This window comes from Macaca mulatta, chromosome 20, assembly GCF_049350105.2.
Source record: "Macaca mulatta isolate MMU2019108-1 chromosome 20, T2T-MMU8v2.0, whole genome shotgun sequence".
In the NCBI taxonomy this organism is placed as follows: Eukaryota; Metazoa; Chordata; class Mammalia; order Primates; family Cercopithecidae; genus Macaca; species Macaca mulatta.
The window spans coordinates 30,622,475-30,635,234 of record NC_133425.1 but is presented as its reverse complement, the minus strand read 5'-3'; the positions used below and the strand labels follow the sequence as shown (position 1 = coordinate 30,635,234).

Genomic DNA, 12,760 nt, shown 5'->3' with positions numbered 1-12,760 from the left:
CCAGAAATATGTATGAGTTATCATTCAAGTGCACAAAGGTCTCTATTTTCTTCCTCCTTAAATGATACTTTTAATACTAATAAATACCTCAAAATGTTTACTTCACATACAGGAGACAGAAGAAATAAGGCTTCAACACTGAGTTAATTAAAAATAATTCAAGTTATTTTCCTCCATACCATAAATTTTGAACAGCGTTTTCGTTATTCTTTGGGTGTTATAACACACATGCTTAAGCAGCCAAGCAAGCATCTCATTAATCTTTACTAATGATTTCAAGGAAAGGCAACTGTACTTCCTAAGGATAGTCAAAGTATGTGAAATGTAGAGGGTGAGGGAAGAAAAGGTGGTAGCTGGAGGTTCCAACATTCAATCAGGTTTAATTTATTTATTTTTGTCCTGGTATACAATTCTATTATTTTTATTCTTGTTTGGTGTCTTTTTTGTTTTACTTTATTTTTGATTGACAAATAGTAATTTACGTATTTATGGTATACAATGTAAAATTTCCATACACGCATACATTGTGTAATGATCAAATCAGGGCAACCATCAAATTCACTACCTTAAACACGTATTATTTATGTTATATTAATGGAATTAAAATGAAAATGTTTATCAGTGGTTTCCTTGCCTCAATTTGTTTTACACACACTAGTGTTTAAGGCTTTGTGCTATCCACTTGTCCACATCAGTGGGCTTTTTCAAGCTAACTGTTTGCTCTTGGAAAGAAATATTATTCCTATCATTTTCTTCAGTCTCCAAATCTAAATGCGCAATCAATTTTCTGAACAGTATAGAAAAATTACTAGATGGCAGATTGTGGTAAATTCCAAATCACAATAAATAGCAACAAACGGTATCCACAGGCTCTTCCTTTATTAATGCATAATTACTTGTTAGGTGTGGTCATCAACACTTAGAATTCTCTAATTGACTGACCTTTCTCTTTGTAATAAATGTTAAATATTATCTATATTATATTTTGAATATTCTATTACCAAGAAGATGAATCCTCTTTCATATATGGTAAATTATTTATTTTTACATTGCACATTAATTTTAATATTGTATGTATTGCAGATTTGTGTGTCAGTTTTTTGTCTTTTAATTCTCTAATTTTAATATATTTGAATTTGTTAGTTTCTTGTTTTCTCTTTTCCTTACATCAAAAACGCCTATTCTTTGTCAACAAATAACCCCAAGGTGACGTCTATGAAGGTGAGTAATGTGGCAAAGTATTTGATTTTTCCAGTTTTCTTCTATGACATGAAATGAACCAAACTAGGAGAAAACCCAAAGACTGTAAGAAATGTAATAAAGCCTTCTGGGGTTTTTCATGCTTTTCGAAAATTTAAAAGCACTCATACTGAAGGAAAGCTTTATAAATGTACAAAATGTGGTAAGGCCTTTAGTTTTTCCAGTTGTATTTGGTGGCATAAAATTACCTGCTCTGGAGAATAAAATAACTTTATGAATGTGCCAAATATAGGACTCTCTTTATTTCTTACATATTCATTCAAGGATACAAGGCATATGCCATGGACTGACCTCATAAATATAAAAATACACACTGGATTGAAATTCTGGTAGTGTGGAAAATACATAAAGTTCTAAATTTTAATAACTACTTTAAAAGTCATGTGAAAACTTTTGCTGGAAAAATCTTGTAGATGTAAGTAATATGGAAAGCATGATGCCGCCTAATTATAATACTTGAGAAAATTTATAAAATGAGTGAAATCTTATATGAGTTATAAACAGATTGTGGTTATCACTGGCTCATTTTTAAAGAGGGTCTCTGGACTATGGATTTCCACTTCTTCTGCAAAGAATTATGAAGGTGAGAATTCTGTAGGTACTCTTTAAGCAATAATACATAATTTTAATAGGTAGCATGTGTTTTAAGCCAATAAGTAATTTTTTCATCCAAGTTTGTTTAATGTTATGTGTACATTGAAATGTATTTCCAATATGTATATAGGCTTAATTTTTATGGTTTAATTATTCTGTTATTAATGGGCCACTGAAAACTGAGTTTTTGTTAAACATTGCAATTTTCTTAGTGGCCTAATATGGCAAGATTCAGATATTTTCATCTTTTATTTGTATACCAAGTGCTACTGTTTTTTGATGTAAAAAAGTATATTTTCTTTGCTAATAAAGAGTTGGTGTTAATCTGTAAGTACACAAAATGTATTACAGAATATAGTCTAGTGAATTATTATTTAAATCTGTTACTCTTTACTCTTTGTCATTATTTCTGGCTTTTATTTGCACATATCACTTTGAATTATGAACAGATATCTGTGATAGAACAATGTGTTGTGTCTAATCTGAGAAAGAAAACATTCATTGTTGTATTAATTCATTCTCACACTGCTATAAAAAAATGCCTGAGACTGGCTAATTCATAAAGAAAAGAGGTTTAACTGGCACATGGTTATGTAGGCTGTACAGGAAGCTTGATGCTGGTTATCTGCTCAGTTTCTGGGGAAGCCTCAGGAAACTTACAATCATGTTGCAAGGCAAAGGGGTTGCCAGCACTTCTCACATGGCTGGAGTAGAAGAAAGAGGAAGGGAGTGGGGCCACACACTTTTAAACAACCAGATTTCACGAGAACTCTAACATGAGAAAAGCACTAGAGGGATGGTGCTAAACCATTAGAAACCACCCCCATGATCAATCACCTCCCACAAAGGCCCCACCTCCAACACTGGGGATTACATTTCAACGTGAGCTTTGGGTGGGTACACGGAATCCATATCATATTAAATGTCAACATTAATTATGTTATCTGTGATATTTTCATAAATGCCTTTAAGCAGCTTGAAAAAGTTTTCTGCTCATTATGTATTGTTCTGTTGTCAAGTGTTGAACATTTTCACATGGTTTTTGTGCATCTATTGTGTTGATCTTGTGGTTTTTGAATTTTTTTCTATTAAAATGACAGGTTAAATTAATTGACTTTCACATGTCAAAACAAGATTGCTTTTCTGGGTTATATTTCTCTCAGTAATGAATTATATGTCTTTCTGTATATTGGTAGATTCAGTTTTCTAGCACTTTTCTTGAGACTTTTTTTGCATCTGTATTCAAAAATATCTACCTCAATATAATATATAGTATACACTATTATCTTGTATGCATGTGTGTGTGTATATAGTGCATGTGCATACGGTTATGTGTGCGTATATAAACATATATAGCCATGCATCACATAATGTCAGGGATACATTCTGAGAAATGCATTGTTAGGCAATTTTATCATCGTGCAGTCATTATACTGTACTTACACAAACCTAGATGATACAGCCTACTTCACACTTAGGCTATACCATCACACCTGCAGTCTGTCATTGATCAAAATATTATATAATGTACCTAAAATATGTTGGAATTATTCTCTGGGCTAACAGGCAGCTAAAACACATTACACAATCAACTGTTAAGACTACAATAATATACTATAATACATAATGCTGCAATATATTATATACTATATAATATGCTGCATTATATAGTATACTATAGTATCCTATATACTAACTACAATAAATTATCACTTTATCATCTGCACATTCTTGAAATTGTGACCTTAAGTGAAAGAATGAACTATATAACAAAACCAATTTTGCCACAGCCTAACTGATACAAACAAGAGTTAAATTATCATGTCATATGTTACATTGTTTCATTTCAAGTCATAATTTTTAACAAGCTATTGACACTTTAATCCTCTTAAACTGTAAGTAAATTTCTGTTAAGCCCCCCAGTTTATTGCGTTTTGTTATGGCATCCTGAGCAGAATTATATACCATCTTTACCATCTTAATCACACACTATCTTAATCATTTTCGGCATACAGTTCTTTTGCATTAAGTATATTCACAATGTTGTATAGCCATTACCACCTTCCATTTCCAGAATTTTTTCGTCTTTCAAACCTAAAACACTGTACCCATGAAACAGTAACTCCTCATTCTCCTATACCCCAATCCCTGGAAACGGCCATTCTACTTTTTGTCCCCATGAATTAGATTACTTTAGATACATGATATGAGTAGAATCATGTGCATTTGTCATTCTAAGATGGACTTAGTTCACATAAAGTCCTTAAGGTACACGGATATCATACACATGTCAGAATTTCCATTTTGTATAAGGCTTAATAATGTTCCATTGTATGCATGCACCACTTTTTTCTCTCATTATCCATTGATAGACATATGAATTGCATCTATTCTTTAGTTGTCAAAAATTCTGCTGTAAACACTGGTGTACCAATATCTCCTTAAAACTTTGCTTTTCATTATTTTGGGCATATACCCAAAAGCAAAATTACTGGATAGTGTGGTAATTTTATTTTTAAATTCTTGAATAATTCACATAACTGTGTTCCATGGCTCCTGTACTATTTTACATTCCAAGCAAGAGTACACAATTCTTCTAATTTCTCTGCATTCTCATCAACCCATGTTATTTGCTAGTTTGTTTCTTTTGTTTGGTTTTGCTAGTTTACTTCCAAGATGTTATTTTCTTTATGCCTTTTGTCATACTTTCCTTTAGTTCTATGAACATACTTATGTCTACATGAAAGTTTTTTTTTTTTTTTTTTTTGTTAACTCTGACATCTATTGTTCTTCCAGGCAGATTTTGTTGCTGACTATTCTTTTTTCCCCCAGTTTTTGGGTCATACTTTCATGTTTCCTTGCATTTCTTATAATTTTCATCACAAGCTGGACAGATTACATAATATATTGAAACTTCTCAGTGTATGCTCCCCTTCTTTAGTTTGTGTTGTCATTATTAGCTTGGTTTTCTGGTTAGTGGCTGGATGGATTATCTTGGTGAAGTCTATTTCTGCCTCACAGTGTTAAGCCTCTCATTGATCTTCAACAGGAGGGGGAGTGGCTCAGCTTTGATTCTGTCCACAGTCTTCCAGGAATGACAGTGGTATTGGTGGGATTCTGTTCCCCTCTTGGAAAGCAATCAGATATTAAACTGTACTAATTACTCTCTGAGGGCTATTTGCAACAAAGTCCTGGGATAAATTTGTCCTATAAGGTGATGCAAACATGTTTCTCCTTTATAGGAATACTGTCTAAGGTTAGTGTGTGATGTTGTCTAGAAATCTAATGATTTTCTCCTAGCAATTTTCTGTTTTATTTTTTTTTCTACATACTAGCTGGCTTACAGTCTAGGCTTTATTTTCACTAACTTCATAAATTACTTGCTAACTACTTTTAACCTCTATTTTCTCTCTCTTGAAGATGGGGTGCCCTTTGGCTTGAACTTCTTAAATTCTGTTAAAATTGAAATGAATTTCTTTGGCAAGCAATGAGGTGCTCTCTGCTTTATGACTTGCCTCTTTTCACCTCAAAAAGTCTTTCTGATAGAACCCTGAAGCTTGAGTGGAGAAAATGGCAAGCTGCTTTTTGACTGATCCTCTCTTTTGAAGAAAGTGTTCAATGGAGAAGAGGGACAGCAGCCTGATATCTTCACAGTCTGTCTCCTGGCATGGATCCACCATCTCACAAGCTGGGGCAAGGCTGATCAGTGTCCCAGTATTCTGGGCACACCATGCTTACAGTAGACCTTCTAGTCCATCAGTAAGGCTTGGGTAGGAACCAATGTTCCCACCTTTTAAGCACACCTACACAGGATGTAACCTCAGTAATGGGTAGGAAAATAAATGTTAAAGCCATAATTTTTTCAGAAAAAGACCTCTTGCTGGAAGCTTAGGTGGATAGAGAACCTTGTATTCTTAGGTGCACAGCCTGGAGTGGTGTTCATCTCACTGAGCTGAGATAGAGAGGCAGGCAGTGTTCAGTGTTCAAACACCACAGATTTTTACATTTCTCATAGGATTTGGTGAATTGCTTTGAATAGATGTGCCTCATTTGCTTTTTGCCTTTAGGATATTTCTTAGAGGCTTTAAATGATTGTTTTAAAATAATTATTACATTCCACAGGGCAGTGGGTCAGCAGAGCTCCTCAGGCTGTCATGCCACCCTAATGCAGTTAATATTCTGCCAATTTCAGAAAATGCTCTGAAATATCAGTTATTTTATTTACAAACAAAATTAATAAAAATATTTTTATGATTTACGAAAACATATTGTGCACTTTTTAAAAACCCAATTAGTGGATTAACATCAAACTAGAAATAAATTAGTCATTTAATTGATAAACTATAAAATAAAATGTGGTTTTATGAATTTTTAAGTTTATTATTGTTTATAGTGAATGTGAACATTCAAAAACAGCCTGAGATTTAGAAGTCTGCATGAAGGCTCACCCTTAAAAATTCTTGCAGCATTTAAGTCTATTTTCCTCAATATCCCAAAGGTAACAACATTATTACAGGGGGCCTTCTGTATTCCTGGGTTCCAGATTCATGATTCCAACCAAGCAGATGAAAAATATTTTTGAAAAAGGAATGGTTTGTACTGCACATGTACAGACCTTTTTCTTGTCATTATTTCTTACAAAATACAGTATAACTCCTATCTACATGGCATTACATTGTATTACATGTTATAAGTAATCTAGAGATTACTTGAAGTATATAAGAGAATATATATAATTTATATCCAAATACTATGACATTTGATATTACAGACTTGAACATCCTTAGATTTTCATATCTATGAGACATCCTTGAGCCAATTCCTCAAGGATACAAAGAGACTAGTATACATTTTGCAAGCCTTTTCAGCATTTACGTGAAAAAAGGTAATTTAAGCTATTCATATTTTTCTTCCCTTTGATATAAAAGGCAAGGCAACAAGGTTTACACAAAGAGAAATACTATGCATTTTTTTAATTTAAAAATAAACCAGATGGATTCACAGCCGAATTCTACCAGAGGTACAAGGAGGAGCTGGTACCATTCCTTCTGAAACTATTCCAATCAATAGAAAAAGAGGGAATCCTCCCTAACTCATTTTATGAGGCCAACATCATCCTGATACCAAAGCCTGGCAGAGACACAACAACAAGAAAAAAAGAGAATTTTAGACCAATATCCCTGATGAACATCGATGCAAAAATCCTCAATAAAATACTGGCAAAACAAATCCAGCAGCACATCAAAAAGCTTATCCACCATGATCAAGTGGGCTTCATCCCTGGGATGCGAGGCTGGTTCAACATACGCAAATCAATAAACGAAATCCAGCATATAAATAGAACCAAAGACAACAACCACATGATTATCTCAATAGATGCAGAAAAGGCCTTTCACAAAATTCAACAGCCCTTCATGCTAAAAACTCTCAATAAATTCGGTATTGATGGAACGTATCTCAAAATAATAAGAGCTACTTATGACAAACCCACAGCCAATATCATACTGAATGGGCAAAAACTGGAAGCATTCCTTTTGAAAACTGGCACAAGACAGGGATGCCCTCTCTCACCACTCCTATTCAACATAGTGTTGGAAGTTCTGGCTAGGGCAATCAGGCAAGAGAAAGAAATCAAGGGTATTCAATAAGGAAAAGAAGAAGTTAAACTGTCCCTGTTTGCAGATGACATGATTGTATATTTAGAAAACCCCATCGTCTCAGCCCAAAATCTCCTTAAGCTGATAAGCAACTTCAGCAAAGTCTCAGGATACAAAATCAATGTGCAAAAATTACAAGCATTCTTATACACCAGTAACAGACAAACAGAGAGCCAAATCATGAATGAACTCCCATTCACAATAGCTTCAAAGAGAATAAAATACCTAGGAATCCAACTTAAAAGGGATGTAAAGGACCTCTTCAAGGAGAACTACAAACCACTGTTCAGTGAAATAAAAGAGGACACAAACAAATGGAAGAACATACCATGCTCATGGATAGGAAGAATCAATATCGTGAAAATGGCCATACTGCCCAAAGTAATTTATAGATTCAATGCCATCCTCATTAAGCTACCAATGACTTTCTTCACAGAATTGGAAAAAACTGCTTTAAAGTTCATATAGAACTAAAAAAGAGCCCACGTTGCCAAGACAATCCTAAGTCAAAAGAACAAAGATGGAGGCATCACACTACCTGACTTGACTTCAAACTATACTACGAGGCTACAGTAACCAAAACAGCATGGTACTGGTACCAAAACAGAGATATAGACCAATGGAACAGAACAGAGCCCTCAGAAATAATACCACACATCCACAGTCATCTGATCTTTGACAAACCTGACATAAACAAGAAATGGAGAAAGGATTCCCTACTTAATAAATGGTGCTGGGAAAATTGACTAGCCATAAGTAGAAAGCTGAAACTGGATCCTTTCCTTATTCCTTATATGAAAATTAATTCAAGATGGATTAGAGACTTAAATGTTAGACCTAATACCATAAAAACCCTAGAAGAAAACCTAGGTAATACCATTCAGGACATAGGCATGGGCAAGGACTTCATGTCTAAAACACCAAAAGCAACGGCAACAAAAGCCAAAATTGACAAATGGGATCTAATTAAAGAGCTTCTGTACAGCAAAAGAGACTACCATCAGAGTGAACAGGCAATCTAGAGAATGGGAGAAAATTTTTGCAATCTACTCATCTGACAAAGGGCTAATATCCAGAGCCTACAAAGAACTCAAACAAATTTACAAGAAAAAAACAAACAACCCCATCAAAAAGTGGGCAAAGGATATGAACAGACATTTCTCAAAAGAAGACATTCATACAGCCAACAGACACATGAAAAAATGCTCATCATCGCTGGCCATCAGAGAAATGCAAATCAAAATCACAATGAGATACCATCTCACACCAGTTAGAATGGCGATCATTAAAAAGTCAGGAAACAACAGGTGCTGGAGAGGATGTGGAGGAAACAGGAACATTTTTACACTGTTGGTGGGACTGTAAACTAGTTCAACCATTGTGGAAAACAGTGTGGCGATTCCTCAAGGATCTAGAACTAGAAATACCATTTGATCCAGCCATCCCATTACTGGGGATATACCCAAAGTATTATAAATCATGCTGCTATAAAGACACATGCACACATATGTTTATTGCGGCACTATTCACAATAGCAGAGACTTGGAATCAACCCAAATGTCCATCAGTGACAGACTGGATTAAGAAAATGTGGCACATATACATCATGGAATACACATATACACCATGCAGCCATAAAAAAGGATGAGTTCGTGTCCTTTGTAGGGACAAGGATGCAGCCGGAAACCATCATTCTCAGCAAACTATCGCAAGAACAGAAAACCAAACACCACATGTTCTGACTCACAGGTGGGAATTGAACAAAGAGATCACTTGGACACAAGAAGGGGAACATCACACATCAGGGCCTATTGTGGGGAGTGGGGAGGGGGAAGGGATAGCATTAGGAGATACACCTAATGTAAATGACGAGTTAATGGGTGCAGCACACCAACATGGCACATGTATACATATGTAACAAACCTGCATGTTGTGCACATGTACCCTAGAACTTAAAGTATAATATAAATAAATAAATAAATAAATAAATGTCGTAATTTTAAAAATATATATATATATAGTGGCTGGGCACAGTGGCTCATTCCTGTAATCCCAACACTTTGGGAAGCCAAAGGGAAAAAATTACTTGAGGTCTGGAATTTGTGAACAACCCGGGCAATACAGTGAGGTTCCATCTCCAGAAAATAATTTTAAAAGTACCCAGGCTTGGTGGCATGCACCTGTAGTCCTAGCTAATCGGGAGGCTGAGGTGGAAGGACTGCTTTAGCCCTGGTGTTTGAGGTTATAGTGGGCCATGTCTGCACCACTCCAGCCTGGGTGACAGAATGAGATCCCCTCTCACATTCACATGATTAATTCTACTAATATTATCTTAACATTAAAGAAGAACAGTAATTCTGGTCATAAACACATATTATTTCTTAACATGGAGGATTATATCTTAAACATGTGTGCAAAATATAAATATATATTCAAATATTAATAAAAATTACCCCACGCAAATATTGGTGGTGATGTTCTAAATGAAGAATATTGGAATTTCTTATGAGACATTATTCTGCACATAATATCAATGTGAAATATTTTACTCAGGTATGCAATGTGAAGTTTCGACATTTTAGAAAAATATCTTTACAATTTTTTTTTCTTTTTTTGAGACTGAGTTTCGCTCTTGTTGCCCAGGCTAGAGTTCAACAGCACTATCTCGGCTCACTTCAACCTCTGCCTCCCGGACTCAAGCGATTCTCCTGCCTCAGCCTCCCGAGTAGCTGGGATTACAGGCGCCCGCCACCATGCCCGGCTAATTTTTTGTATTTTTAGTAGAGGCGGGGTTTCGCCATGTTGGCCCGGCTGGTCTGGACTCCTGATGTCAGATGATGTACCCGCCACGGCCTCCCAAAGTGCTGGGATTACAGGTGTGAGCCACCGTGCCCAGCCTGCATATCTTACTTAATGCAGATATCTAAACATATTCAGAAGTTACGAAAATTCATAAAATGACCAACACACTTAGAGGAAAACATGGGAGCTTCCCAGGACCAGAAGTAAATTAACGGAAGGACCCGTAGAAGTATCAAAGTGAGAAGCCAGTGTTCCCTTCAGGTGCCGGGTGAACACACGGACCTCAAGGCTTTGGGGATTATTCAACTGCCTTTGTGGAATAAAGAAAGGAAAGTATTGACTAAAGTTATTCCCTCTATTAAAAAAAAAAAAAGTTATTCCATGTATAATCTCTCAAATAGAAAAACAAAATTATTTTCAAATTACAAGTTTTTATATGCTATGAAGTACACAAAAAAATAAGCTACCAAGATGAAGGTTAGAAGAAATTAAACATCACATAATCGTCAGATATTGGAAATGTGTTTAAGGTGTTTACATGAAGTAAATGAGAAAAAAAAAAAAAAAAAAACCTTAAAAAAACCCATCATTTCATCGTAGACAAACCATGCAGCCATCAGGCGGCACACGGAGACCAAGAGAGCTTCTCTGTCAGATACAGGTATGGAAGCTGAGAGCTCCAGGATCACCACGCAGGCTCCCCACCTCGCTGGGGCCTTCACAAACCCAAAGTGGAACCACTGAAAAAGACCGACAACCGGCGACACCACCCAGGAGGAGACGCAGAAAGATGCCCACCAAAGACAGGCCGACCTTCATCCCAACACACACACGCACACGGGCACACACATGCACAGAGAGGAGAGAGAAACAGACACACAGAGAGAGACAGAGAGAGAAACAGAGAGAGACAGAGAGAGAGAAAAACAGAGAGAGAGACAGAGAGACAGAGGACAGAAAGAGACATACGCACACAGACAGCAGTGGCACAGAAACACCCACCCCAGGCAGTCCCTGAGGCTGCCGGGTTCTGCTGTCAGCGAGAACGACCCTCGGGTAAGAGGGCAGCCCACAAACCCACTATCAGGCCTGTCCTCGAGATCACAGGAGGCACGACTTGCGGGGAGACTCACCCCCACACCTTCCGAGCTGGGATGGCGCGGTGCTTCCCCGGGACTCCTCTGCCTAAGGTTTCTTCATCCCGGTCGGCCCTCCGCGACTCCTGGCCTCCGGAGACCATCCTGTGGATCCCCTGGAGAGGTAAGGCCGGAGCCTCGACACCCACGCACTGCTACGGACGGCTCCTGCTTGGCCCAGCCTCAGGGACCCATCCCCGGGCAACAGTGGGGGGTCACTGTAACGCGAGATCGGCTCTGGTCTCACGCATGCGCATTGGTTAGGCCGACTAGCGCTCAGCCCCTGGAAATCAGGCTACGGCCCCTTTCAAAAATGGCGGCGGCTGCGGGGGCTGCGGGGGCTGCGGGGGCTGCGGGGGCTGCGGGGGCTGCGGGGGCTGCGGGGGCTGCGGGGGCTGCGGGGGCTGCGGGGGCTGCGGGGGCTGCGGGGGCTGCAGCAGCGGTGGCAGAAAAGGGGAGCGAGTAAGGGGAGGTGTGGGAGAGCCGGCTGTGCTGGACCCAGGGCCGGACTCCTAGGAGCCCTGTCTTCAAGAACTCCTTTAGTCCTCTTCTGGTACCATGCCTGGTGGAGGAGGAGCTTCAGGACCCCGGCTTGGATCTCCGGACTCCTCTTCGGATCCGATTTTGGATCCCACCGGGTGAACAGGGATGGGCTTAATCTGGTAAGAGGGCAAGAGCCTCACTGGGGCACAGAAAGATCCCATGGGCCTCAAGGCGTGGTGTCAGCTGAAAATGGACTGACCCATGAGCCCACCACCTCCTACCTCCCTGGGCGGAGCAGTAGTTTGTCCTAGTCTGCTAAGCCTGGGGACTCCTGCATCCCGACACTGCTTTCCGGGACCCCTGCAAACAGGGACAGGGGCGAGTCTCATGTTTAGCAAATCTGACCACATGTGGCACTGGAGTCCCCCAAGAGCAGATGGAGTGAGCCTGTGTCTCTGAGGGTCGTATGGGGCGAAGGAGAGACCCACAGTGATGTCCAGGCATGCGCCCCGTGGGGCATTGGTGACCTCCCCAAGAAAGCCAAGGAAAAGCAAAGCACACCTGGGAACCAGGAGAGGGCCTGTGCCAGAGTGCAAGCCATATTCAGGGATGCCTGCGGGAGGCCAGGTAACCCTGGGGCACCCTCCCCTGCACCCAGCCAAAATCAATCCCTTTGATTTCCTGACATCCATGTAGCCAAAAGATTCAGTTCTGGGAGACAGTCCCACTCAGGAGCAGAGGAAGTGCGTGTCCTTCAAGAATGAGATGGGAAGTGCAGATGAAATGCAACATCACCTTCCCTAGAAGGCAAAGGCCGGAAATGGTCAC

The 12,760-nt window shown here is 38.8% G+C and overlaps 1 protein-coding gene across 3 annotated transcripts in view; it reads right to left on the bottom strand.

The window, feature by feature from the left end:
- LOC144338017 (uncharacterized) overlaps window positions 1-11,676 on the bottom strand; it is a 145,202-nt gene extending 133,526 nt beyond the window's left edge. For all 3 annotated transcript variants that reach the window (XR_013411730.1, XR_013411729.1, XM_077986032.1), the window contains exon 1: window positions 11,447-11,676. Coding sequence is in view for 1 of the 3 variants with exons in the window: in XM_077986032.1 (XP_077842158.1) it covers window positions 11,447-11,553 (107 nt within the window). In the remaining 2 variants the exon portion in view is untranslated. The remainder of the gene's footprint in view (window positions 1-11,446) is intronic.
- Between the last annotated feature and the right edge of the window lie 1,084 nt (window positions 11,677-12,760).